This window comes from Plodia interpunctella, chromosome 16 (genome assembly GCF_027563975.2).
Source record: "Plodia interpunctella isolate USDA-ARS_2022_Savannah chromosome 16, ilPloInte3.2, whole genome shotgun sequence".
Classification (NCBI taxonomy): domain Eukaryota; kingdom Metazoa; phylum Arthropoda; class Insecta; order Lepidoptera; family Pyralidae; genus Plodia; species Plodia interpunctella.
In genome coordinates, this window is record NC_071309.1 from 4,367,138 (window position 1) to 4,395,000 (window position 27,863).

The 27,863-nt window shown below is 39.2% G+C and overlaps 1 protein-coding gene across 2 annotated transcripts; it reads left to right on the top strand.

Annotated features, from left to right (window-relative positions):
- Positions 1 to 135: 135 nt before the first annotated feature.
- Positions 136 to 27,848, top strand: Ufd4 (Ubiquitin fusion-degradation 4-like). 2 transcript variants are annotated; one of them, XM_053757076.1, is made up of 46 exons: positions 136 to 359; positions 1,005 to 1,144; positions 1,506 to 1,621; positions 1,850 to 1,968; positions 2,305 to 2,444; positions 2,930 to 3,105; positions 3,467 to 3,597; positions 3,843 to 3,976; positions 4,499 to 4,764; positions 5,155 to 5,319; positions 5,484 to 5,619; positions 5,823 to 6,003; positions 7,016 to 7,081; positions 8,558 to 8,729; positions 9,289 to 9,504; positions 9,855 to 9,987; positions 10,256 to 10,386; positions 11,139 to 11,251; positions 12,047 to 12,176; positions 12,549 to 12,689; positions 13,171 to 13,366; positions 13,787 to 14,006; positions 14,224 to 14,523; positions 14,833 to 15,030; positions 15,431 to 15,690; positions 16,089 to 16,260; positions 16,539 to 16,677; positions 16,933 to 17,102; positions 17,494 to 17,622; positions 18,134 to 18,244; positions 18,522 to 18,640; positions 18,917 to 19,052; positions 19,298 to 19,423; positions 20,086 to 20,272; positions 20,446 to 20,686; positions 20,960 to 21,039; positions 21,335 to 21,524; positions 21,895 to 22,035; positions 22,235 to 22,358; positions 22,661 to 22,856; positions 23,216 to 23,340; positions 23,568 to 23,683; positions 23,855 to 24,068; positions 24,612 to 24,853; positions 25,186 to 25,330; positions 25,815 to 27,848. In XM_053757076.1, the coding sequence occupies exons 2-46, from the start codon at positions 1,005 to 1,007 to the stop codon at positions 25,950 to 25,952; spliced, it is 7,221 nt and encodes a 2,406-aa protein (XP_053613051.1). In that variant the 5' UTR covers positions 136 to 359; the 3' UTR covers positions 25,953 to 27,848. The 2 variants fall into 2 exon arrangements, with proteins under 2 accessions (XP_053613051.1, XP_053613052.1); XM_053757077.2 differs by lacking the exon at positions 7,016 to 7,081.
- Positions 27,849 to 27,863: the final 15 nt, after the last annotated feature.

The window sequence follows — 27,863 nt, forward strand, 5'->3', positions numbered from 1 at the left end:
GCAACTCACTTTGTCGCATGCAGAAAACTATTTCGATACTCGACTACGAAAAAGAAAATTCAACAACACTAATGTCACACACTATTAAACGAGAATCGGAATTTACATCACTAATGTCACAATGTCCTGTCAGTCACATAGCTATTCAGACTCTGCGTGTGACTGAGTTACCTACTTCACTAGTGAAAATAATAATGGCGATGAATTTTCAAGTCGTGTGATTTTTTGATTTTTTGCTGAAGTTAATATATATTTCGTATTTGATGAGGTTTATCGGTGTCTCCAATAAAAGTTGTGAATAGTATTCAAAAAGTTCATTTTCTTGTTAACTAGTGATTATGGTGTTCTAATCTACCAAAGTAAGTAGTATCGTAACCTTCACGTTTGTCCTCAAACAATCGCATTTATTTATATTTATTTCTTGTTGGACATCTAATATTTTTATCAATTGCTTTATTCGATTTCCCAAACATTTTTGTGTTTTTATTTTGTAGATGTTCCTTTAATTTTTTTCTGTTGTCAAAGAGAAAGGTGCTATTATATTGCGTTGCGTATTTCCTAGTTTGTAACCTACTTTGTAACTTTTGTATCGTGGTATTTTTATTATACACACACCCTATAGATACTCAGTATAATGGTGGTTTGATTACTAAAATAAATTTAGAATCTAAAATAAATTTAGAATTAAATTTATTTTTGATAACCAATATTATTATGAACAACTTTATGTTGAATATACCTACTAGTAGTGAGATCTAAAATTTTTACATTTCTTTCTAAATACAAAAGAACTGTGAATTGTGATTTGATGTCTAAATGTGGGTCTGTATGGCTGCATGCAAAATGTGCTCTTCTAACCAGATGAGATGATGACATTTTACTGTACTATGTCTAAAGTCAACACATGCTACATACTTTATTTAGCATATGTTTGTTGTATTTGTGTTATCATGGTTAAAAATAATAATAACACAAGTATCATATTTTGACATTTCACTGTTCAGATGGCGGAGGTAGACCCAGAGACGTTACTGGAGTGGCTCCTAACAGGCCAGGGTGATGAGAGGGACATGCAACTTATTGCCCTTGAGCAGCTCTGTATGTTGCTGCTCATGTCGGATAATGTCGATAGATGCTTTGAAAGGTATTGGTATCATTCTTGTTTTTCAATGTAGACACAGAAAGGTAATGCTAATGAGCTAGATAGGAAGTTTTATATGCATAGGCAAGTGGGATAAAACATTTCCATACAACTTCCCTGGACCATCTCACACAAAGTGGCAAGACAGACATTGTAAAACTACATGCACATTATGAGGGACAAAACATATTAGTGGCCTACCTATCTCATTTGTTCTCTTGTATTTTCTCTTTTTGAATTAGTGAAATGAAATATGTGACAAAGTCTATATTTTTTCCGTCTACACTTTAGAAGAAAAAGGATGTTGTTTATTTGATTTTTTTTGTTTTCTCAAAAATTTAACATTTTAATGATTTATTTTCAGCTGTCCCCCAAGAACATTTTTGCCTGCTCTCTGCAAGATATTTCTAGATGAATGTGCTCCAGACAATGTTTTGGAAGTCACTGCCAGAGCTATTACATATTATTTGGATGTTTCAGGTATGTATTTCTCCTTGCTATTTATAAGACTTTAGAATGCCTCACCACCATGACAATTTCAATGTAAAAAGTATGCTTTGTGCTTGCTAAGCACAAAGCATACTTAAGGACAATTTTCATCAAAATAGTAGTAGAAATCTGTCTAAATGTTAACATATTTTATTATATCAGTAGAATTAATATCCCTAAGTGTTGTATTGTCTGTAACAGAATAAACTTCTTTTACAGCTGAATGCACAAGACGGATTGTGGCTATTGAAGGAGCTGTGAAGGCTATTTGCAGCAGACTACTAACAGTTGATCCGAACAACCGTACAAGTAAAGATTTAGCTGAACAATGTATAAAGGTAAGTCAGTTCAGGCACTACTTCATATACATAAAGAAGAATCTCATATTTTTGATGGGAAATGTGTATTATCCAAATTGAAACCTAAACTTGAGGTTTTCATTTAAGTGGGCTTTTTAACTCCTGTCAAAAACACAAGGACGAAAGCAAATATTATGTTTTTTATATTATGCAAATATTGAGCATTGTATTCACCTCATTACTAAGACATTTTGGAAACATTGTAGATTAAATTACTTTTTAATGCCATACTACTAGAAATGTACAGTACTAACAAACGAAAAGGTCTTTATTGCTAGAAATAAATTCTTTTAATAATATTATATATTATTGTAGGTTTTAGAGTTGGTGTGCACCCGAGAGGCGGGGGCGGTGTGGGAGGGCGGCGGCCTGCCCGCTGTGCTACACTTCATCACACATCATGGAACTTCTGTACACAAGGACACGTTGCACTCTGCCATGGCTGTGGTTTCTAGGTAATCCATACTTCCATACTAATATAAAGAGAGAAGATTTTTGATTTAATTTGTAATGAATAAATTCAAAAATACTGGTCGAGTAGTTTTGATGATTTTGATTCAGAAGTAACATAGATAGAATCCTATATTTGTGGTTATAAATAATTTTATTTCAGTTAATAACATTGGTACAAAAACCTTATACAAATGCCAATGAGTGATGAATATACTTCAAACTCAAACATTAAATATGATTCCGATAATTTTATTTTCTTGCAAGGGAGTCCATTATGGCAATATAATTTTCAAACTTTTGTTTTCTTATAAGTACCTATTTCGTAATATCATTTTACTTTTCTCATTTACTACAAATGTATGATGATCTCATACTTACGATGTCGATACTTTTTTTTGTAATTAAAAATTTACAAAAATAAATAAGTATGTACTTACTTTTTAGGTCTTACAGCTAAATATTGACATTATATGTAAATTCACAACAGAGTGTGTGGCAAAATGGAGCCCGGCGACGCCCGCGTGGGCGACGCCGTGTCGTCGCTGTCCGCGCTGCTGCGCCACAGCGACGCGCGCGTGGCGGACGCGGCGCTGCGTTGCTTCGCCTCGCTCGCCGACCGCTTCGCGCGCGCTCACGCCGACCCCGCGCCGCTAGCCGAGCATGGTGAGTATCCTTAACATTACACAAAGTCCTCTGCCACGTCCGATATACTTCGATTTTTATGCGGTTTTCACCAATAAATAGTGTGATTCCTGAGGAAGGTTCAGGTGTTTATTATGTTTTTAACCGAGCGAAGTCTGGACAGGCCGCTGGTATTCTACTAATTTATACACTGAACATTGTGTACATTAATGCTTAATTTTCATTACTAATTTTCAAACTTTACGAAAATAGTTTTGCGATATTAATTTAGTCAAAAATTTGATGTACGCACGTCAAGTTTCATTGTAAATTACTTGAACTGTAAACGTTCGTTTCCACGTTCTATGTCACATTATAATATTAGTATGGATTTCTTGACTAGGTTTGATAGAAGAGTTGGTGCGTCGCTTGGGCAGCACAGAGAGTACGGAAGACAAATGTCTGTCTCCATCTGTATCCACCACCGTTAGTCTACTCTCCACTCTGTGCCGAGGTTCCTCTCAGATCACACATGTAAGTTTATTTTATAGTGTTAAAGTATGTTAAATATATATATAAATACATATTTAGTACAGGTACATTCTAATGTTGGTTGTTAAATACGAGGTGCGATGCTATATGATTAAAGCACGCGTTTGTCATACGACAGTTTTCAATGTACACTTTCTGTGTTTTTATCCATAGGACCAATACAAACTCAGTGCTTAGTGTGGGCCGTTGAGTATTGTCCATTTATTTATAAATTATGTATTCTCCAGGATTTAGTTCGATTGGAGTTGTGCTCGGCGATAGAGACTGCCGTACAAGCAGACGAGAGATGGTGCCTCGAATGTATGCGGCTGGTTGATCTCCTACTAGTGCTGCTGTGCGAAGGACGACACGCTATACAAACGTAAGTTTATTTTCAACAGTCATACGCCAACCTTTTTTTATGTCGAGCTATATTTGGCCAGTTTATTGTATGTAGAGAACTTATATCATATTTATTCTTCCTTTTTGAAGTGTCATTCCACACAATGACACGACAATAGCGCTATAATCATTGTCATAAAGTATTCACCCAAAGACTGGCAAATGGCGATGGAAGGGCTTTGTTATTTGCCTTCTCTATTTTAAATATTAAATTACCTACATATCATGCATATTTCTTGACGATATTTTCCTCGTACTTATATGTATCATTTCTTAAATACTTTCTGAAGTTGTTAGTAACAGTATGATCTTCCATTTATTATCGTTATTACAGCAAAGTTACAAGTCTACTGAAATAATATTTTTTTATTTATCTCTGTCTACTTAGAATCCGGTATGGTTCATAAAGAATGAAACCATAATTTTTACTGGCCAGTATAATCATCATGTCAGCTTTTTTTTTCCGCCCAGAAGAAATATACCTATATATATGTTTACACAGGGGATTGAATCGCAACGGTGGCTCAGCATCAGGGTCTAGTAGCGGCGGCGCCAGCGGCGAAGGTTCCAGCGGTGGATCGGCCCGCGGGGACAAATCCCACCGGCAGCTCATCGACTGCATCCGCGGCAAAGACACTGACGCCTTACTATCAGCTGTAAATAGTGGAGCGGTTGATGTGAATTTCACGGATGATGTGGGACAAACTTTGTTGAATTGGGCCGCAGCGTTTGGCACCAAGGAGATGGTGGAATTTTTGTGTGAAAAAGGTGAGTATTTTTTAATTTAAGTGTAAGTGTAATGTTTGAAGACTTTTAGTTAAAAAAAACAAGCATTTTCCGCTATTATAGTCAAATCAAACATAGAATTCCTAATGTTATTTAAGTGTAAGTTTGTGTTTATATTTAATTAGCTGCGCCTCGGGGCTTCGCTCTTGTGGGAATTTCGGGATAAAAAGTACCCTTTATGTTATTTCAGGTTATATTTCCGTGTACCAAATTTCATAACAATCCGTCCAGTAGCTTTTGCGTGATAGAATAACAAACATACATACACATCCTCACAAACTTTCGCATTTATAGTATTAGTAGGATTAGACGATCACTATATTCTAAATCCGGTTTACAGCATTTACCTAATTTATCACGAATGTTTATAAGGTGCGGACGTGAATCGTGGACAACGCAGTTCATCATTGCACTATGCCGCATGTTTCGGTCGGCCAGCTATAGCCAAGGTGCTTCTCCGCTACGGCGCCAACGCAGATCTGAGAGACGAGGACGGCAAGACTCCGCTAGACAAAGCCAGAGAGAGACACGACCAAGGTAACTTTACCTTTTTCCATTTACCGCGCCGCGGGCAGCTGCTAGTAAGAAATTAAGATACTCTATAGAGTAATGTTTTTTAATATACTGATAGTTCAAAGGAGATAATACAAAATTAGTATTACAAATATACATACATATTAATAGAGTATTATTATGTTCAGGACATCGAGAAGTGGCAGCCATTCTTCAGTGTCCCGGCGAATGGCTGGTGGTCGGCAATCACGACTCGCCGACTTCCACTAACGAAGACGATTTCCCCGACACTGGGGATAAAGAAATGGCCGCTGTTTATCTTGAGTGAGTTATTAAATTTATTAAATTTATATTTCTTGTTGTGATATCGTTATTGTACAAATAACATGTGCTAAAATACATCCACAGAAAAAAAAATGATAATTCAAATTTATTGTTCGTCTTCACTTCAACAAAGATTCAAGTAGACAATTTTTTTATTAGCTGTTTATCTCCTATTGTTGACATATAACGTTATGTTTTACCAGGCGTTTAGTGCCGCTGTTTTGCGCACGCTATCTCGGCGCCGGCGGCGCTAGTGTGCGCCGCGCATGTTTGTCACTCGTGCGCAAGATGGTGCATTACGCGCCATCGCGGATACTGCGCCGGGCGCCGCACTCCACTCCCGCGCTATTGACTCAGCTGGTCGCTGCCGTGCTTGATAACGTGGTAAGTGGCTTTATTATGCGTCGTTTTTATCCTGTAGATGTAAAGTATCACGGATGTGGCGCGTTAGATGTCGCCACAATGGTGATTCACGAACATCCAAAGTTGATGAAACTAAAGCATTTTTTAGGAATCGTCAGGTTAGTTAAAATAAAAATGTTGATAAAGATTTTCTCCAATTTTCGTATAGTTTTTACTATTGTACACTTTTTATCGCTTATTACCACTCGTCCACATTAATGCAAAATTATATATTTTAACGGTAGTTAGTGAATTTATATTTGTATGAGTGAAATGACAATAGCCGTGTATCGGTAACATGGATGCGCAACACAAAATACGAATATCATTTTATCTACAAAAAAAAAAACATTTTCTTTGATTCAAAATAGCACATCATGTTCCTCACTCATGTAAATTGTACAGAGTGAGAAACCGCCATATGTTGCGCGTAGATTGTTACTAAGCGGATAGGGAATATTACTGCGATTTTATCACGCCAGAGCGCAGCACTAAACTAAGATGACAATGACACTATTCCAAAGCATGGCAGATGTTATTGACTTATGCACCAGAAGAACTGGGCTAAAAATGGGGTTAGTGTAGCGTAGCCATATATGAAAAAAGCCCTTGTAAAATCCGGCCCATGATAAGGGACAACATTATATCAGTGCTCTGTCCTGTTTCTTGTGTATTTCTAACACGCGTTTCTTTTGTATGAACGAAATGACGATGTCAAGTTCAAAACTAAAGGCATTCAGAAATTAGACCTTCACAGGCCCTTTTTTACAAGTATGTTCTAAATTAAATAGTATTGCTTAAAACTACAAACTACTATCATTTCGGAACGACCACTGCTGAGAAAAAATGCTGAAAGACACTCATGCTACAAGGCTTATCATTATTATGTTCATGTAACTTATTCTTAATTTGTGGGTCATTTGTGCTGCCATCTGCGCTGAGCTAAGCGTAACATTCTCTATTGGTAGTAAAGTTGATGTTGTAATGTGATCAGGGCGAGACCGGAGTGCGGCGGGCCCCCCCGCGGTACCTGCGCAGCCGCTATATCCGCCCTCCAGCGGTAATGTTCCGATGGTGTGATGATTCCTATCAGTGTGTTCACTGCGTTACACTCTGCGGCTCTAACGAACTTTAGTATATTCGATAGTAATAATTACGTGTTGCTTTTGCACGTGACTAGCGCCACCATGACTTTGATGGGTTACTTTTTTATATTATTCAGTAATCTGTAGAGATTAATTTAGTCTAATGACTAGATAAAGGATAATCAGAAAATATTATAGTTTTCCATTAAACGGATTTGGTGGCCACTGTTTGCGGTTTTGTAAATTGTGGCAGCTTTGTCCAATGGAAAACTGTAATACTTTCTAAAAAACCTTTGTCTAGTGTAGCGTTACTTTTTCGCTAATAGATGAAATGTGATGGTAGCTCTAGTATGTGGGTTTCAGCTCTCAAGAATCGGGCACAAACCACATTCGCGCATGCATGGCCAATTATTATTTACTCCAGTGTCATGTCTTTATTCTTTACGGGGTAGATCACTGCGATTCACTATGCTCTTAAGAAGCGAAATATGTATGAAAGTGATGGCACAATTATTATTTGAGTAATTGATGGTGGTTATAATCAATCGACACGACATCGATACATGTTTAATTTTGAATTTTTAGAGGTTGTGATCGATAATAGGATGACAGACACGCCTGCATCGATTTCATCACGTCTTTTTGTACACTATTGACGGGTATAATAATTTGTTTTTTTAGTTAGAGCCGCAGGGCCGGAAGAGACGAAGTCGTACGGATTTTTTGCTACATCTGAATAAAAATTGGACGCATTTTATATGGAAAAAAATTAAGAATACGTCTAAAACTAAAAATTTAGCATAGAGTGTATGCTAAAATTATATATAGACGTACATTTGTCATCCGTACGGAGACGCCGACGTTTGCCCGGCTTACATAGCTAAACGTTATGAGTTATTGTAGTCACATTTTGATACTAACTTGCCGTATGACTGCCGTTATTTTTTATTTCTCTTAATTTACCTTGTCATTTGCCTTAAAATACATCAACATTATTGTAAAGACATCACACCATCGAAAATTACTTGCATCAATCGTCCTGTCTTGTGTTTTATGTTTTTTAATATTGTCATTAATTTTCATTTGTTTTGTTTTACTTTTGAATAAATACTTTTGGTTTTATTTTTTATTTGCGAATGAACAGGTACAGATAACACATACACAGATAAATGTTGATGGAATTTTTGACCTTTTATGTTACAATAAGGTCTTAAATATTCTGTTATAGTTTCCCGATTAGAATTAGTATTGTTTACACGTCTTTAGGTGAGGGGTGTGTGATGACATATTTTGTGAATAATCAAAGTATGTCATCTCTGTAGATAAAGTCCATATTACCATGCCCAACTCTCCCCGAAAGATGCTAAATTGCACTGTAGTGGTCCACAGCCAGAAGTCGTTAGCTTCCTATGTCCATTTAAAAGCGGTCTATTAAGTGTAATGTGCTTCAGGATGACGATGACGGTCATCTGATCGTGCTGGGCATCGCTGAAGAACTGATGGTGAAGGCAGCTGAGTTATATCTAGAGCAGTTTGCGAGACTCGGCGTCTTCAGCAAGGTAGAAGCCTTGGCGTCTGAACCCGCGTCGCAAATATCTTCCGATGGAGAAACCAGTATAGCGGGTAAATTTCCATATCTTGTATTTTTATGAAAATAATACAATAAAGTGTTGGATTTGTATTTGAAAATAAAATACCTAACCCGATTCAATTTAGTTCGTGGTCATAGGTAATCTAGTTTTATATTGATGATGTGTTAGTTCCTTCAGAATGTGCTTGTTGATAAGATGTCAAATAAATAAATAAATAAATATATTAGGACAAATCACACAGATTGAGCTAGCCCCAAAGTAAGTTCGAGACTTGTGTTATGGGATACTAACTCAACGATACTATATTTTATAACAAATACATATATAGATAAACATCCACGACCCGGGCCAATCAGAAAAAGATCATTTTCCATCATGACCCGACCGAGGATCGAACCCGGGACCTCTCGGTTCAGAGGCAAGCACTTTACCACTGCGCCACCGAGGTCGTCAGGTCATGTCAAAGTTACCTACTTAATTTTGTTCTGTGTATATTTCTTCTCAATAAAAGTGATTGTAATTAATACCAAAATTATTTGTATTTATTAATCAGTGACACGAAGTAAAATATAAGTTATGTATTGAAACAGGAAGCAGCGAAGACGCAACATGCCTGTCCCACGGCGTGGCCTATTCCTGGGGGGAGTGGTCTCTGTGTCGCGGTCGGGACGCGTTATACGTTTGGAGCGACACTGCCGCGCTAGAACTGAGCACCGGAAGTAATGGCTGGTTCCGTTTCCTGTTGGACGGCAAGCTGGCCACTATGTACTCCAGCGGCAGCCCCGAACACCAGACAGACAACACAGGTTTATTTACTAAGTTTTACCTCAGCTCTATCCATACTAAATCTAATCGAAATCGTCCATTGGTTTAGACATGAAAGCACAACAGACAAGAAGAAAATATGGACTTTTAGGTGGATTACTGTGAGTGGCGTATAGAAATCGACTTTCAATGGTTAATCAATGAAATAGTTCTAGTATAAAGCCCAAAATCCATACTAATATTATAAATGTGAAAGTGTGTTTGTCCGTCTTTCACGTCAAAACGGAGCAAGGTACTGATGTTTGGTGTGGAGATAATTGGAGAGCTGGGGAGTGTCATAGGCTACTTTTTACTAATGTATTTAAAATAAAATGTAAATGTTTATTTTCAGAAAATCGCGGAGAATTTATCGACAAACTACAGAGAGCAAGAGCTTCAGTGAAAAATGTAGTGCCACAGCCCATACTATCTAAGCCCGGTACGACCCGACTGATCCTTGGAAATTGGGCTTTGTCATCCAAGAAGTAAGATCTATCTATAATATATCATCTTGTCACTAGCTATTCCTTGGCATTGGCCTCCCATGGGAATTATGTGATTAAGTACCCTATTTGTTAACATTAAGTGTATCAAGTGTATGTATGGATCAATATTAGTTACCTTAATATATAATAAATTGATAAAAAAACCTGAACTGAAGCAAAATTTTTATAATATTACAAATACATGCTTCTTGAATTCCCGCACGCAAATTACGTGTGATATTCCAGATATATAAATTTTATTTTTCAGGGAGAAAGAATTGCAAATACACAATACAGACGGGCAGCAACAAACAACAATATTGAGGGAAGATTTGTCAGGATTTATATTCGAATCAAATCGTGGGACCAAACATACATTTACGGCTGAAACATTTTTGTGTAAGTATTTTACGTATTTATATGACGAGCTGTTTTACCTATCGGTGAAACAGCTCGTATTATAAAATGGTACTCGTCAGCAAAGCGACTCGCAAATGTCACCTGTTATCACCCAATCTGTGTTTTGGCTATGAAACGAACGTGCGAACGTAATCTGGCGCCGTGGGTGCGGTCGTGTTCCTTTGCGATTACAAGTGACGGTTGATGAATGATTGAATCTTCTGTGGCGACATCTACCACGCCACATGCACAACGGCGCAGATGTAAAAAGCCGACCAAACGCAACGAATAACAAGCCACACAAGTGTTCCACGACTCTACGGACAGATAGCACTACGGTCGACTTACTACTAGAAGCTAACAAGCCTAGACCGCGCAGGCAATGCGTTTTCGATTGGAAGCATAAATACAACCTCCGACATGACACCGTCGGAGCCGTGTGGTTCCCCAGGCGCAACACTTAGCCTGGCGGGAAGATCTTCCCTGTGTGGCGGTCGAGCATAATCACCTAGCTCCCGCTACACTTCAATTGAGGGATTTTTGTATAGTAGGTACTAATTGGATGATAATGCATCATGAGGTGCTTGACATGGGTGCACCCAGCGTTTTTAATGCTTTATTGCCACGCGTTGACTGTAATTAGATTTCTCTGACGATAATAAATCAATGTCTCAAAAATTACATTTTTGTAAAAGATTTTTTTATAAATTAGCTTGGAAAACTGTAAAAATAATTATACGTTGAATGTTTAGGTCCAGAACTAGCTAGCGGTTGGACGAGCCGGCGCCCAGTGGCTTCAGATAGTGCGACTACAAGCCAAAATAGAACTCGCTCATCTGCTAAAGCTGAAGCGCTGAAAGCTCAGGTATATTAATTAATTTGTAATCTAATTATATGTTTTTTGACATGTGGAAATTAGGGACTGCGTGGTGGGTGCCCTATTATACTCATTATCCATCTCTAAAGAAGGCCAGTGTTCTAGTCTTAGACATATAAAGCTCAGTCATATCTTCCATTTTGCCCATACATAGAAAGGGATGTGAAATACATGAGAAAGAATTAATAGAGAAGTAACGAGACAGAAAGCGAACTTTGTCCCTCGTCACATGCTCGGCTCAATCTGTCACTTTGTATGAGATTAGTCGGATTGGACCCGGAAGTTGTATGGAAATCTATCTCATTTTTTACACTAGTTCGTCGTTTGAAATGACTATGTTTTTATTTATCGCCCAAATCTTATTCCCCTATTGTGTAAGATTTGGGTGATATAGATTTGCATCCAATATATTTATTATAGTATAATTTGCATTGAATGTTGAATTTAATTTTTATTTGTGAGACATATACATACATCAAATATAATCTTTATGCACTGATTTAAGGATTCATAAAAATATTAAAGTAATCTATACTATTATTATAAAGAGGTAAGCGTTTGTGAGTTTGTATGTTTGATGCGGGTAATCTCCGAAACTACTGAATCGATTTCAAAAATTATTTCACCATTAGAAAGGTGCATTATCCAAGATTAGCTATATTTTATCTCAAAATTTCCACGGGAGCGAAGCCCCGGGCTACATCTAGTATTGAGTAAAACGGATAATGTCAAATGTCTAGAGTCTGTGTTTGCTTTCATATGATTCAAATATATGTACGTCAGGTGAGCGAGCGCGCGCGCGCCCTGTTCTCGCGTCACCTGTCGCACGCGGCCACGCGCCAGCCGCGCCCGCCCGTGGCGCGTCTGCGCGTGCTGCTCGCGCGCATGCAGCGTCTCGCCACGCAGCCCTCCAGTAAGTTGTCTAGTGTTTTTTTTTTTCATTCTGTTAGGATGAAGTATTGATCTATTTCTACTTCTTGTCTCTCAGTTAGTTGACTATCAATGATATTTTTTAAAATTAATATTTGAGTGCGTTTGTTCTCAATCTAATGTGATGGGAAGCTGAAATTAGGTGTAAGGTGAAGCTCGAATGCTAAAAACTTCTATTCACTCTTGCCTTGAATCTCGCCTGAAAGGCCTGAATAGTAAGTATTTTCTATACATGATCAACGCGCAAAGTATTAGCTAATGATCACAATCCTCTTATTACGAGACCACACCTCTCTGTTCTGGGTTCTATATTTCTGAAAATCATGGCAAGACCATATAATCTTTGTGCCAACAGAAGACTGGCAAGAGGAGCTACGTGAATCATTAGAACAGCTGACAGAGTTGCTGTGCGGCGATGAATTGTTGTCCGCTTACGAGCTGCAGTCGTCCGGTCTGGCGCCCTCGCTGCTGCAGGTGCTGTGTGCGCAGCCCAATGGTAAGGAGTGTGACGTCATTGTGTGTCAGTACAATGACCAGAGGAGTTTGTGGCGTGTGGCCTTCTTAGATGTTGTATGAGGCAACTAAAAAATAAAAGACCTTGATAACTACTAGATATTATAGTACTTTCAAAGTGAGTTGACGTCTGTCAGGCGGCAAGTTGTAAAATCACAGTCGAATGTTTAAAGTTTTATAGTACGGAGGCGTCATATTTTTTAGGTATCATTAACTATTATTATTGTAACGAGAATTACCATATATAAGTACTGCTGGAATATCACACATAGCGAGATGGCATATGTCGTAGTCACATTTTAAAGTTTTTATATATTATTTTCTCCATAATGTGCGTGTAAATCAAAAGAAGCATGCATTACAAACAAGTATTGGGGGCAACCCCACAAACATTGGCAGAAAGAATACAAGATTCTCAAAGTTTTATGCGGGTTCTTTTGTTGATGTATACAAGTTATCCATAGATACCCCGGGACAAGCGCTGGAGCGCGAGCGCGTGGTCCGCGAGTGGGTGTCGCGTGACGGCGAGGCGGGCGCGGCGCTGGCGCAGCGGCTGGTGGGCGTGCTGGAGAGCGTGGAGCGGCTGCCGGTGCTGGCGCCCGCCGGCGACGCGCCCGTCACACCCGCCGCCTCTCTGCACCATCTGGCCAAGCGAATACGGTCGGTACACTGATACAATATTATGTACTGTGTAATAAGTCAGATTAATCTCAGAAAAAAGATGATGGAAAAGTCAGGCTGCAATGTCATTGGTGCAAATCTCTTTAAAAATAATGTTATAAATGTTAAGTATTAACTGAAAAAACATATGACCACCTTTGCGTACTTATAGATTTTTCAATGTATTATATTGAAACATCTATAGCACCTGTATTTATATCTATAAGTATATATTATTTTAAGAAGTAAGAGTACAGTAAGTAAGTCTATATAGAGTAGAAAACAGATTTTTAATGAACCAAATAAATTTTTTTGTCATTTCAATTCCAAACAGAATGGTTATGATTGGATTATGAACAGCCCATTTATTTTTTATTCATTATAGCCTCTATAGCTGAAGTTATAACCATTCAATTTTAGGCTCCGCGTGGAGCGAGCAAACGAAGAAGGCAGCGAAGAACTCTCAAACAATGGTAACAACGCAGGCCGCAACTTGAAAGTAGAAGCGTTGACGACCGTGCGACAGCTGGAGAGATTTCTAGCCAAGTCTGTGGCGAGACAGTGGTACGATATGGACCGAGCGACGTTTAACTTCACACAGAAGATCAAGGCTGAAGCGCCCATCAGCTTCAATTATGATGTGAGTTTTGTGTTTTGTTGTGTTTAATGAACACGAAAAGTTATAATAATTATTTTATGACAATTTCTTAGCTTACTTGTGAAGTTTTCTAACTTATTTGTTTTGTAAGATAGGAAGAACTTTTCATGATAAGGTTATCGCTATTCAATAAAGAAACAGTATGTTACATCTTTGGATATGAAGAAAAACTATCATGCAATTTATTATTTTTTCGCAGCACGATTTCGACGAAAACGGTCTTATATATTTCATCGGCACAAACGGCGGTACCTGTGAGTGGGTTAACCCAGGCGCACACAACCTCGTTTGCGTGTGGTCTTCGGACGGCAAGCAGTTACCTTACGGCCGCGTGGAAGATGTCCTATCACGGTCGCCGGAGCCCCTCAACGTTCATACGAATGATGACAGACGTGCTTTCATAGCGATAGATCTTGGCGTCCATATTGTACCAACAGCTTATACGCTGCGTCACGCTCGTGGATATGGTCGCTCGGCGCTTAGGAATTGGCTGTTCCAGGTATGTTTTTTATCTCGGGGACATTTCAATTAGTATTTTTAATTATTTCCTGGGGTCGGTAATCAAACACAATGTGGGGAACAATCTTTAACAATTTATTGCATAAAATGTGGTACACATGATGGATAATTAACATATGTACCATATTTTATGCAATAAGTAATTTCATTTAATTTCAAATCTTGCAAGTTGACCCACACCCTCTTGTCCAACATTTTGTACGAACGACCATTGTGTTATTTTGTATTTTTGTCATTTTTATGGGCAAATTATATTGTATGATATAATAATAATGTATTTTATTTGTAGATGTCAATGGACGGCGTAACATGGAGCACATTATTGTCTCACAACGACGAACAAGCCTTACAGGAGCCAGGCAGCACCGCCACTTGGCGGCTGCGGGCCGACACTCCGTACCGCTACCTGCGGATCCAGCAGAACGGCAAGAACGCCAGTGGACAGAACCACTATCTGTCCTTGTCTGGCGTCGAGATTTATGGCAAGGTGAGTGAACTGAAGTGTGAAAGTCCGTAAGATATATTCGACACGTTCCTTCTTGGGTTCTCATACAACAAATTTTAAAAAAGTCTTTTAGTACATTACCAATTTCGTCTCTCGGGTCTGTTGGAAGAGATAAGCAGTACTTATTTACAAATACTCCATCTTGTGTCATATTTTGTGTACACGAACATATAAATAAATTGACTGTTGTCCCGGACTGAGACGAATGAAAAAATGCCCATTTCATTGTGGGCAAGACCTACACTTCCATTACGATATTATAAATGCGAAAATCTGTTTGTTTGTTATGTTTTCACAGTTAAACTGCTTAAACTATTTGTTGAAATTCGTTACAAAAAAACTATAAATTTTGGCGAAATTCGAATTTCAAATTTACTTAAAGGTGGTGGGAGTAGTGGAAACCGCTCCTAAGCAGTGCGGAGCCACGAACCACGTGAGTGGCGTAGCTGGGGCGGGGACGGGGGCGGGGTCGGGCGGTGGCGGTGGCGGGCGCGCGCGGCGCTGGTCGCGGGGCGCGCGCGGGCTGTGCGCGGGCGCGCGCGTGGTGCGCGGCGCGGACTGGAAGTGGCGCGACCAGGACGGGCCGCAGCCCGCCGTCGGCACTGTCACCTCCGAGCTGCACAACGGATGGGTCGATGTCAAGTCAGTACTCGCTTGTATTTCAACCGATAATTTTTATAATGATTTTTAGTGTGTACGTGGATGTTGGTTTTAATTGTTTATATAACACAAAATGACTGCAAAGTTAAAATACGTTTTCACTTTGTACAATATGTATAGAGATTTCTATGCTTGTAGTATATAAATTAGGTTATCGAACGAGCATGAATCTGGAAAGTTGCCAAATGGCGGTAGTAATAGACAAACTATATAAAACTATATTCCCGTTATTCTCTGGTGATATGAAACCTCCATTTTTTGAACCTTTGCAATGGAAACTTGGAGATTATGAAGACTTACGGGACTTGAAGATCTGAAAAAATATATCTTCATCTAATTGAATGTAGTAGTGTAATAGATTATAACTAAATTAATTCCAGGTGGGACCATGGTGGTCGAAACTCATACCGTATGGGCGCGGAGGGAAAATACGACCTAAAAGTGGTGAGCGGTGTGGGGGTGGTGGGGGGAGTGACGCCGGACTCTGCGAGAACGGGAAGGAAGAGTCATTCTACTCCTAGTCTGCCTGACGCTACCAGCGTGGAACAACAGGTTAGTATATAAAGAATTAGTTTGTTTTTATAGTGAACCTAGATGTAGTGTAAATTATTCCTGTTTACTTAGAGGGCTAACCGCACCAACCATACCAATAATCTTTTCTCAAGGTAAAAATCTTTGTTTTTATAATACTAACAATATGTGACGCCCTACAATTAAAGGTCGTACATACCTTATATGTCGATTTTATTAAAAGTTTCTCTTTTAACAGACATTGCTTAGTGTCAAATTATCTGAATTCTTATATTAATAGTTATATTTTATTTTTGAAGATATCCGTCGCTTCGACGGAGCAGGCTTCGTCAGCCGACAATATCTCCAGTGAGGAGTTGGCCAGTAACATGACGCGCGTGCGCACGCACGCCGCCGACCTGGCCGCCATCAACAACTCCACGCACCACATCAACACAGGTACACTGTAAAAAGTTTAATAATCAAAACTACACGAACTGGGGCTAGGAAATCTGTAGGTGTTAAAACCTCGTGAAATTGTTCCGAAATGGAAGTTAACAGAGATTACAAAATGACAACGAAACAATAATCTAAATAATAAGAACTATATTAAAATGTTTCTACTTCCCACATGTTACATATTCCTCTGGCTCAGTGACCCCAAAGTGTATCTTTGCGTGGTTATTAAAATGAATTTAACAATTTTCTTTTCAGATCTTGCCACGATCGTGGAGTCGCTAACTTTAGGGGCTGAAGGCAACAACTGCATGTCGGATTTAGGAAACACGTCATTTACCAACATGGAGATGGGCCCTACAAGTATCACTGACATCACGAAGCCGTACCCCGCCAAGGAACCTGTGCCAGAGGCCAACTCACAGGAGGTAAATTACCGGAAAATGTTTTATTGTATTTTTCTGTGAAGACTTCTTTTATTTTGTTTTTAGGAAAATAGTGGTAATCCTGAACACTTGATTGCGGTCCGCCTAGATATAAGTACAATTACAGTGCTGATTAAAATTTATTTAAGAGGTTTTATGTTTTCGGTCACATGTCGCCTTCGTAATGCCGTCACTGTTGTAGTTAGACCTACTTACGGAACGATTAATATGCAACTCTGTTTAGGACCTGAAATGATACGCATTAGTATAAAAAAATAACTTGATAGTATAATATCGTAAATACGATGCAGATCGATTTAGATTCTGAATTGGATTGCATTAGAAGATAGTAAATCCCCAAACAGTGTTATAGACAAATTTATATAACAATCAGGAAAGTTCGGCGCACGAAGGGGACGCGGTGCGAAATAGCGCGAATGCTTTGCTCTCCACTGACCTGTTGGGTCTACCGGCTTCGTTGCTTCACACCTTGAGGAACAACGTCAACCGCTTACATATACAGGTAATAATGTTTTGTTGTTCAGTCTGTTATATATAATTGAAAATAAGGGGCGCTGTGTCCTCTTGGCTGGCAACACTGGGTGTTTATGAAACAATCTTGACCATTCTATTTGGTATCGCAATAGCTAAAAATGCAGTTAAAAATTCATTTTCTATTCTTTAAATACATACTGTATTTGTATCATAGAGCCAAATTAATCCTGGGCGTAGCAAGAACGCGAAAACTCTTCCTGTTCCCGTTTCATCTATTAGCACAAGTCCCGTTGCTTCAGTACTTTTATGGTTGTTTGTACATTTCGTGATATTTTCGTAGCTTGTACAACACACTTGTAGACTTGTGCACTTGTAGCTTGTTGTGTAAAAACACACCGTACTAGAATGTAGACGTTAATTGATCGAAATCAAGTCCAAAATTCAATTTGACAGAGCAAAAAATCTGTATTACGGAACGAGTTGCATTTACTAGTTTGATAGTAAATTTTATTCTGAAGCGAATAATATTTTTATTTTAGTGCGAAGACAGCGAGAGTGGCGAAGCGCAGTTCACAGAGCACAAGAAAGATGGTCAATCGGGAACCGGCTCTGGTACGATGAGTGCCAGCGAACCTGATCTAACACAACAGGTATAAATTTATAATTTCATGTTTACAAAAATGTTGTGCGAAATATAAGTGGTGCTACTTTCAGCGTTAACACTGAGGGAAAACAAAAATAATGCCGAAAGCTTCCTTTCCATCCTTGTGGCAAGCTACCTCTGAGATCCAGACAAGTGTCTAGTTTGGAGGTGGACTTGTCGGTTGGTAAAAAGGAGGTAATTTGTTTTTCTTGATGTCTTTGATTTTTGTTTGTACAACAAATTATTATTTTTTGATGTTTCTATAAAATAATGATGTTCCGCAGGGCGCTGCGAGGTTGTTAGAGTCTTTGGGTGTGGGTAGAACCAACACGGGAAGTGCACAGCGTGGCAACAGTGCGCAGAGGGCCAACCGCACCAACCATACCAATAGTCTTTTCCCAAGGTGAGAATCTTCTTTGTTTTTATAATACTAACAATATGTGACGCCCTACAATTAAATGTCATACATAACTTATATGTCGATTTTATTAATTTTTTTCTTTTAACCGACGTTGCTTAGTGTCAAATTATCTGAATTCTAAGTTACCGGGAAATATTTAAACTTTATTGCACAAAATACAACATGTGAAATACAATAAGAGACGTAATTATATATAAATAAAATATCCACTTTAAGGATAGATTAATGTTATTTATATCGTTTAATTTTTATATTCAGCCTGGTTCGGCTGGCGCTTTCGAGCAATTTCCCCGGCGGACTGCTGTCGGCGGCTCAAAGCTACCCATCATTAGCTCCGAATGCTCAGAATGCTCTCACCTTATCACTCACTTCCACTTCCAGCGAGAGCGAACAGGTAAAAATACATATTTTTTAAAAGGCGGCTAACTAAAACTTATCATCCACCATCACACAACTTTTATTATAGAAATGGCAATAGGGCTCTATTTTTGCACATAATTAATACGAATTAATTATGTGCAATTTCCACGGGAGCGAAATCTCGGGGCGCTGCTAATTTGTTTATATGGTATGAACAAAATTATGTGATGGTGAATTAATATTATATCTATTTAAAAAAATAAATATTTATGCGTTCAGGTATCGCTGGAAGATTTCCTAGAGTCCTGCCGCGCGCCCGCTCTCCTCACAGAGTTGGAGGACGACGACGATGCCGAAGACGCTCTCGATAGCGACAAGGAAAACGAACCCACGTACCAGGAAGTGGTGAGTCTTGTGGGCTACATTTATTTTTAAGACCAACAACCAACAAAAGCGTAATTCTTAAATAATAAGGAAATATACATTTAGTTATGTCAGTCCAACAGTTAATAAACTGTTTAAATGAGTTTATTTTCGCATTGTTTCCTAGCACTGGTCGTTCTGAAATGCTAGTTCCGAATTTGTTGCTATGAGAAATACTATATATGTACATATTTTCCGTGGAAAAGTGCCAGTAAAGGTCTAATTTCTGAATACTTTGAGTATGACAGAGTTCTTGATAATTGTCGCTGAGTGCTATCTAGACGTGAGATATTTAGATAGACGAACAGCATACAAACAGCATTTTAACAACCAGCTCCTAACGCTAGATATTAGAAATATCACTCACATCTTGTCGTGCTTCCGTGGTATCATTCGGCGATGTGATGTTTTGACGCCAAGAATCTTAAAAAATAAACTTGGTTGTTATATTACTGCCGTCTGCAGACGTCAACCCTTCTTCCGTGGGTGTTACAGCCCACATCATTAGTCATTCGTCGAAAGGTCTACTTGGTATTATTTCTATAATTTTATATAACCCGGAGGGTTGCGTGGTAGGAGCAGTAGACCCAACAGTGGGAATAGCTAAAAGAAATGTATATGTAAACTGAGTAATATTCCGGCAGGTGTCCCGCAATCTCCTGTCACTGATGGAGGAGGAAGCGCTGGAAGCAGTGCGCGGTGTGAGCGGGGTGAGCGGGTCGCGGTCGCGGCGGCCGTGGGACGACGACTTCGTGCTCAAGAGGCAGTTCTCCGCGCTCATTCCCGCCTTCGACCCCCGCCCCGGGCGCACCAACCTCAACCAGACTGTCGGTCAGTACATACAACTATCCGTTACTATACATGAGTCAGATTGCTATATAAACTCATATGGCAGTAGTATTCGGTCTTGGAAACTGAAAAAAGTTTTAATAAAGTAGCAATAAAAGAGTTTGCAAAGAATTTAAGATAGCCAATTTATTACAACCGAAAAATTTTGTTACCAGATTTGGATATACCTCTTAACGAGGAATCGGACGCGGAAGACCAAGCGGAGCCAGAGCGCGTACCGAGCGAAGGCAGCGCTACAACTCCAGCCGCAAACAGCGGCCGGCTGCCGGCTTTGCGACTGGTGCTGAGCGCGGGCGGCGCTTCTGTAGCGCTGCAGCGGCCGTCGTGGACGTTATACCGCGCTGTGCTGGCGCTCAACGCTAGGATGAGGGACTCGCCCAGGGACACCACCTACACGTGAGTTGTTGCTGTTGTTCTGAGATCCAGCGAACACAGCGCTGTGTGGTCAGCACATGTGCCGCTTCTGTAGCGCGCAGCGGATGACGTGATCGCTGTTCTCACGATTTAATTATGGAATCTCATTTTTGTTCAAAGTATATTGAACACGTTATGTGAGGAATTCGGAACTTACATTAATTTTATGCAGTTTTGTTCTTGCGTTAAGAAGCCTTTTTGAAGGTTTTAAACTTTGATAATTTATTATATTTTATTCTCACTGTTTTGTTTCAGGTTAACATACAAGGAGATTGAAGGCATGGAGACGTTTGCGGCCTCTAGTGACAGTGAAGATGACGAGCCTTCCGACCCAGGTACATTGCAATCTTGATATCATGTACATAATTGCTCTCTGAATATAATAAATTGCTACAATTTATATACTATATCAGAGAAACATCTACATTTTAGGTATTACTAGAAAATCTCATATCGATATGGCGCAACGTTTAAAAAGCCAGTAGGATTCTATTTATGTTCTATGTTTTCATAAAGTTGTCAGTACCATTCTATTTCATTGCGGTGAAGTTTGAAAAATTTTCCAGAATCAATCTGTTTTCGAATATAATATACATACTCGCACAGTCTCAAATCTTAACATTATTATAGAGCGCGGCGTGTGTGGCACTGAAGGTCCGGAAGGGTCTCAAGTGACGTGCTGCGTGCGAGTGCTGCGTCGGCTGCGGGCCGCAGCGCCGTCGTTGCCTGCTCTAGCATTCGTGTCCACCAAGCTGACCAACAAGCTGCATCAGCAGCTGCAGGAACCGCTCACTCTAGCGGCGGCTGCAACCCCACCCTGGTATGTATGAAACCTGAATCTCAAGTAACGTGTTATAATATAACCCTCTGTGTGAACAAATAAATATATGGTGAGAATTTCATAAGCCACCACTGGTTTTTTGGGAAGAAAAAATATGTGTGAAAATCTACATTTAGCGACAGACTAGAAGGCGGTAGTCGCAAAATTAATGTCATTTGCTTTTACTAAAGTCTATCCTGATTGTCCTGTTTTCAATTTGTAGTGGATTGTTTTCGTGTATATCGAGTACTGTGATCATAGCGTTCATCACGATCACCTGAAACTTGTGTTTGTAATTCAATTTACAATTTCAATTTTATTTTGATATGATTAATGTTTTGTTATTCTAATTAGTACTTGTTTGGTTCAGGTGTCAACAGCTGAACGATTGGTGTCCATTCCTATTCCCGTTGGAGACTCGTCAGATGTTCTTCGCTTGTACGGCATTTGGCACCTCGCGGACAATAGTGTGGTTACAAGCGCAGCGCGATCGTGCGCTCGACAGGCAAAGGTGAGTAAGGAAAAAAAATTACAAAATGCCTCAAATGAACTTGAAATCCACAAATGTTAAGAAAATAAAAAACAACATATTTTTCTCTTATCTAGCTCGTAAAGTTCGTCCGTCATGGTCTTAAAAATGTAGGTTGCCTAAAATAAAATAAAAAAATGAATATGTTATTTCACAGTTTGACTTATTTGACGAATTCCAGAGCGGGGAATACAGTGTCGCCTCGCCGCGCAGAGCTCGAGGCGACCGAGTTCCGCATGGGGCGGCTGCGGCACGAGCGCGTGCGCATCCCGAGGCAGCCCAACCTATTGCGGTCCGCTATGCAGGTAATATACAACAGACACCACTCTGTTACAATACTGGTTTATGACGTTACTTTTATACCAAAGACAGGTTTGTCTTTGGTTTATGTACCGATATTTTTAATTGATTTTACTAACATAGGTATATGTTATGTGATAAGCGCGTCAGTGGTCTGACAAATAGGGATTCTGAAAAGCGTGTATAGTGGATCAGATAAAGTAGTAAACCGACGCCTTACTGCTGAGGATGTACCGGGAAAATGTTTAGATGAGTTACAGAGACAGAGACTGTTGACATTGAGGAATTAAGATATACAATTGAATAGGTGATGCGAGTTCACGCGGGCAGAAAATCTGTACTAGAAGTGGAGTTTGCGGGTGAAGAGGGGACGGGCTTGGGGCCGACGCTGGAGTTCTACGCGCTGGTGGCCGGGGAGCTGCAGCGCGCCGACCTCGGCATGTGGCTCAGCGACTCCGAGCGCTCGCACAGCGACCTGCTGCAGCATCTCGTGCTGGCTGAAGGTATGTATCTGGTAGTCTAAGGTGTCTCATATTAGGGCTATATTGACGGATCTACGCGCTGGTGGCCGGGGAGCTGCAGCGGACGAACCTCTGCATGTGGCTGAGCGACGCTCTTTGATTTTTTATTTTTCCATTTTCACAGAAAATGAAAATTGAGGCCAGTATTGGATTTTTTACTATATAATAACCGTGGAGCTCATGCCTTTGGTCCCGGCTGTATTTTTACTCGTTACGGCCACAACATAAAATCGCCGTTAGATACTATACAAAAGGAAGACCGATGCTTTAGCGAGGGTACATTCTATTAACTGTAATACAATATACATAAAATTAATGTATAATACAATTTGTGTTAACAGAAAAGCCCCCGGGCTACTACGTGACGCGAGCGGGAGGTCTATTCCCGGCGCCGCTGCCACAAGACTCGCCTATCTGTGATAAAGTTTGCAAATATTTCTGGTTCTTAGGAGTATTTTTAGCTAAGGTAAGACGGGGCTTTAATTATATTCTTCCACTGCGTTCGCACTATCTATTCCTTTTTCTCCACTCCGAAGCTCTCGCTCATCTATTTTGCACCTGGAATTATCGACGTGGATCGCGCCTATTATTATACTTTTTATCTGTTTTAAAACATATAAAAAAAAATAATCATATGATTTCACGTTTTTTTAAATGTATGATATGTAAACTAATCGATTATTCCAATTTTAGGTGCTACAAGATGGCCGCCTCGTAGATTTACCACTATCGGAGCCTTTCCTGCGCATCATGTGCGGGGAAGAGCTACGACCAGAGCATTTAGAGGAAATAGATCCAATCCGACATAGGTTAGCATTTAATTATTGATTGCTTCACTATCGAGTTTTATCATTATCTAACATCTAAATTTAGTAAAAACATAAGACATATTTTACTCTCCAGAAAATAAGCAAGTTGATTCTCATTTCCTAAAAATTCTATGTCAAGTCATGCGAATAAATGAATCTTTTCTGTTGTAGGTTCCTACAAAGTGTTCTCGTTGCTGCGGACGAGTACGACGCAGTGGTTCGCGATCACAGTCTTTCTCCAGAAGAAGTATCACAACGCGTTGATAACATAACGGTAGAGGGCGCTTCGTTCGCGTCGCTGGCGCTCAACATGACGTACGTGGCGGCCGACGCCGACCCCGCTGTGTCTATGCAGCCGCTGTGCGATGGCGGGGAGCATATCGAGGTAACGTTATAACTTGAGAGTTGTCTCCTGATAATATCATGGTAGAGGGCACTGCGTTTTCGTCGCTAAGACCGACCTCGCCGTGTCTTTTCAGCTGAAGTGTGATGAAGAAGAGGTACTTATGTTAAGAATATGTTAGTATATGGTGTGTAACTACAATATTATTATCGAAACGAGCACTCATCAAAGACTACAATTACTGCAGGTATCACAGCATATTGTTACTAAATGATATTGTTACTAAATTGGTAAAAATTGTTTATTGCGGCTCTATCCAAAGTAGCCTATGTAACTCAATCCATAGTTTAACTAAACAAAATTATTTTAAGTGATTGCTCCGTTTTGACGTGAATAAATGATAAATAAAATATACTTTTAGATTTATAATATTAGTATGGAATCGTTGAAGTTGTCTGTCAATCTGTCGGATTAGTAGTGTGTCATATTAGTATTGAAGTATGGATTTTAGTAACTTGCAATTTTAGGAAGTCGTCGGGAATGTTTGAACTCTGAATAAAGTAACACAAACGTGTACGAACGCAGGTGAGCGGGCACAACGCGCGCGCGTACGCGGAGCGCAGCATGCGGTGGGCGGTGCGCGGCGGCGTGCGGCGGCAGACTGCGGCGTTCCGACGCGGCTTCGCGCTCGTGTTCCCGCCGCGCCGGCTGCGCGCCTTCAGCCCCGCCGAGCTGCGGCTGCTGCTGTGCGGCGAGCGCGGGCCCGACTGGACCAGGGACCATCTGCTGGCCTACACCGAGCCCAAGCTGGGCTACACGCGTGACAGGTAATATATTCATCACGTGGTACACGACACTTGTCGTAGTCGGTCAAGGAAATGAAGACATTGCAATACGAAATATAATGATTACGATTGGTTGATGAGCACCCAGTGTTGCGAGCTAACAGTACACAGCGCCGTTATTTACTTTCAGACTATAGTCAACCTTTACTTTTTTAAGACCAAATCGCACTCTAGCGCCATCATCACATTTAAAAAAATATTTTAATTATACAGCAGTCAACATATTAACAGTATATGAAGCAATCAACTATCACCTTTTTTAAAATTAATTTTGAAAAATAAATATAGCTCTAATAAAGTATGTATCGTCGCAGCCCCGGGTTCCTGCGGCTGGTGGAGGTGCTGGTGGAGATGAGCATGCGCGAGCGCAAGGCGTTCCTGCAGTTCGCGACCGGCTGCAGCAGCCTGCCGCCCGGCGGCCTCGCCAACCTGCATCCGCGGCTCACTGTCGTCCGGAAGGTATGCTAATATTATAAATGCGATGCAGTCTGCAATAAACCGCTGGACAAATTTTGATGATATGCATTTAGACCCCGTTTCAAACATAGGATACTTAAAAAAAATTGGGACTTTAGTACTTTTAGGACCTTTGTGACCTTATTGATCATCATGCCGGACTGCCTCATATAATAAATAGTACTAGCAATAGGAAAGATAAACAGAGTAAAATGCAAAAGGCTTATGCTTCAGTAATAAATACCATCTCCACCTCAACTGAAGATAATAGCTTTCTTAGACAGTCCAGTGTACAAGCAAAGGACATGAACTGGGTCGGTCCAATCTTATAGACATTTGCATATAGGGTTGTTATCAGGCAAGATTGTAAAATATTAGACATACCTTCGTCACAGTCCCGAATAAAATTAAGTACACGCGAGGAAAAAAGTGAGTTATTTAATCGGTTTTATGATGTCTAATATGTATTTACTTTTACGAAATGCAGGTGGACGCGGGCGACGGGTCGTACCCCTCAGTGAACACGTGCGTACATTACCTGAAGCTGCCGGAGTACTCCTGCAAAGACGTGCTGCGCGAGCGACTGCTGGCCGCCACCAACGAGCGGGGCTTCCATCTCAACTAGATATGTCGCTAACGCCTAACTTTCATAACGAAATTTGTTGTGTGAAAGTAGTTTCGTGATATTAATTTCGTCAACAATCACACGGCAAGTTTTATTACATGTACTGATTTCACATTGTAAAATCGATGGCAGATTATTGTTGGCAGATGGCAGATGGTTGGAAATAGAGGCTGCAAAACCGATAAGAACGACGTTTGATGCTTGATCATGGTTGATTATATGAATAAACTGTTGTGTGAATGTTTACAAGTGAAATTGTTGAAGAACGCTATGAAATAATTTTCATACTATATTAGTAATGAAAGTTAGGCTTGCTGGTGCCACGTCGCGGTACGGTTAAGTAGTGTTTTGCACGGGGGCTATCGCGAAGTATTAGCACGCGAAGCATTCGTAAATACGATTTGCGCAAGTTTCGATGTATTATGCAATAAATAACACGATGTGACGTTTTTATTGCATTTTGACCAGTTAATTAAATTGCCCATTTCGTTGCAGCTATTTTTTAAGCAAATTTCTAACCCAGGATTTTATTTTCTGGTAATTTCTTTTCTTTTTTTGATTATAAGGAAAAATCGAAAGATTGCGAAAAATTTCAGTTATTCTTTTCTACTCCAGGATACATATTCTTTTTGAAAGTTATTGTTTGCATTAGGTACGAATTATTTCTTCCATCAATTAACCCATTTGACATTAGTCAATGATAATACGGTTTTCATTACATATTCCTTTTCAACCATTATCATCATATTTTACTAATGTCTAAAATGAATAAAAAAATTAAGATGGAAATTAATGAAATGCCTTTTAATAAAATTAAATATTAAGACAGGTATTTTTTTTATTAATACACCAATATAATGATAGATACCTATTTTTTCATTCGCTAGTAGGCGCGAAGAGGCTTTCATTATTTGGTTTCCGGGGTACCATTAGATCTCTTAATTTCCTTATCGGTAGTGCAAACATAAAATAGGTAATTTTTATGTATTGTTCCACTTTGTGTAGTTTGTAAGTGTCAAAGTTATAATAGTAAATTGCACTGTTACTTACTGTGCAGACGATTGTTTTAGAAGAAAGAGATAATTACTACGAATTTTACATATTATATTATCGAGGTCGTGTTTCTCTGTATTGACTTGATCTGTATTGGCCTGATTAACTTGATTTGTTTTTAACATTATGAATTTGAGTTCATTAAGAATCAATTCATTTATATAAAATTTAAAAAACTGCTACTTAAAAAAAAATTACATGAAAACAGTTCAAAAGCATTTACAAATTAGTAGCTCTCGTTTCAAAATATATTTGAATTTGTATCTATGTAAAATGCAAGTCTATTACAGCAAAGCGGGAGTTATATATCTAGTCAGTAATATTTGTGCGGCTTCTTTTTCCTCGAAAAGGTAGCGAAATATTGAAATCACATGTCTTTTGGCAACAGAACTGATTTGACAAAATATAAAATAGTGTGCTTTATGACGTTCGCTTTTGAGCTGTTATAATTATAATAAATAACTATTCATTTCTTCATCTTGCATCGACATTACATGTATAATTAAATATAACATGAGTGTGGGCATATATTCCTTCAGATTTTTTTTTACAAACCTGCAAATGTGATCAAGATTTAAAATTATAAAAAAAAAAAACATATATTACAAATACTTAGGTGTGAAACACTTTGTATGAAAAAATCGAAAAATATTTAGTATTGCGTTCCTTTAGTTGAAACATAATTTGTCAGCTGAAAGTTGACTGTGATTTACTTTATAATAAAATACGAATTAAAATATATTTTAGTTTTAATTTAAATATATTTAATGTATTATTAATTGATGATCTTGTAGTGCTATTATACTTGTTGGAGATTGTATCAATAAAATAAGTGAAAATGCAGCTCTTAGTTTAATT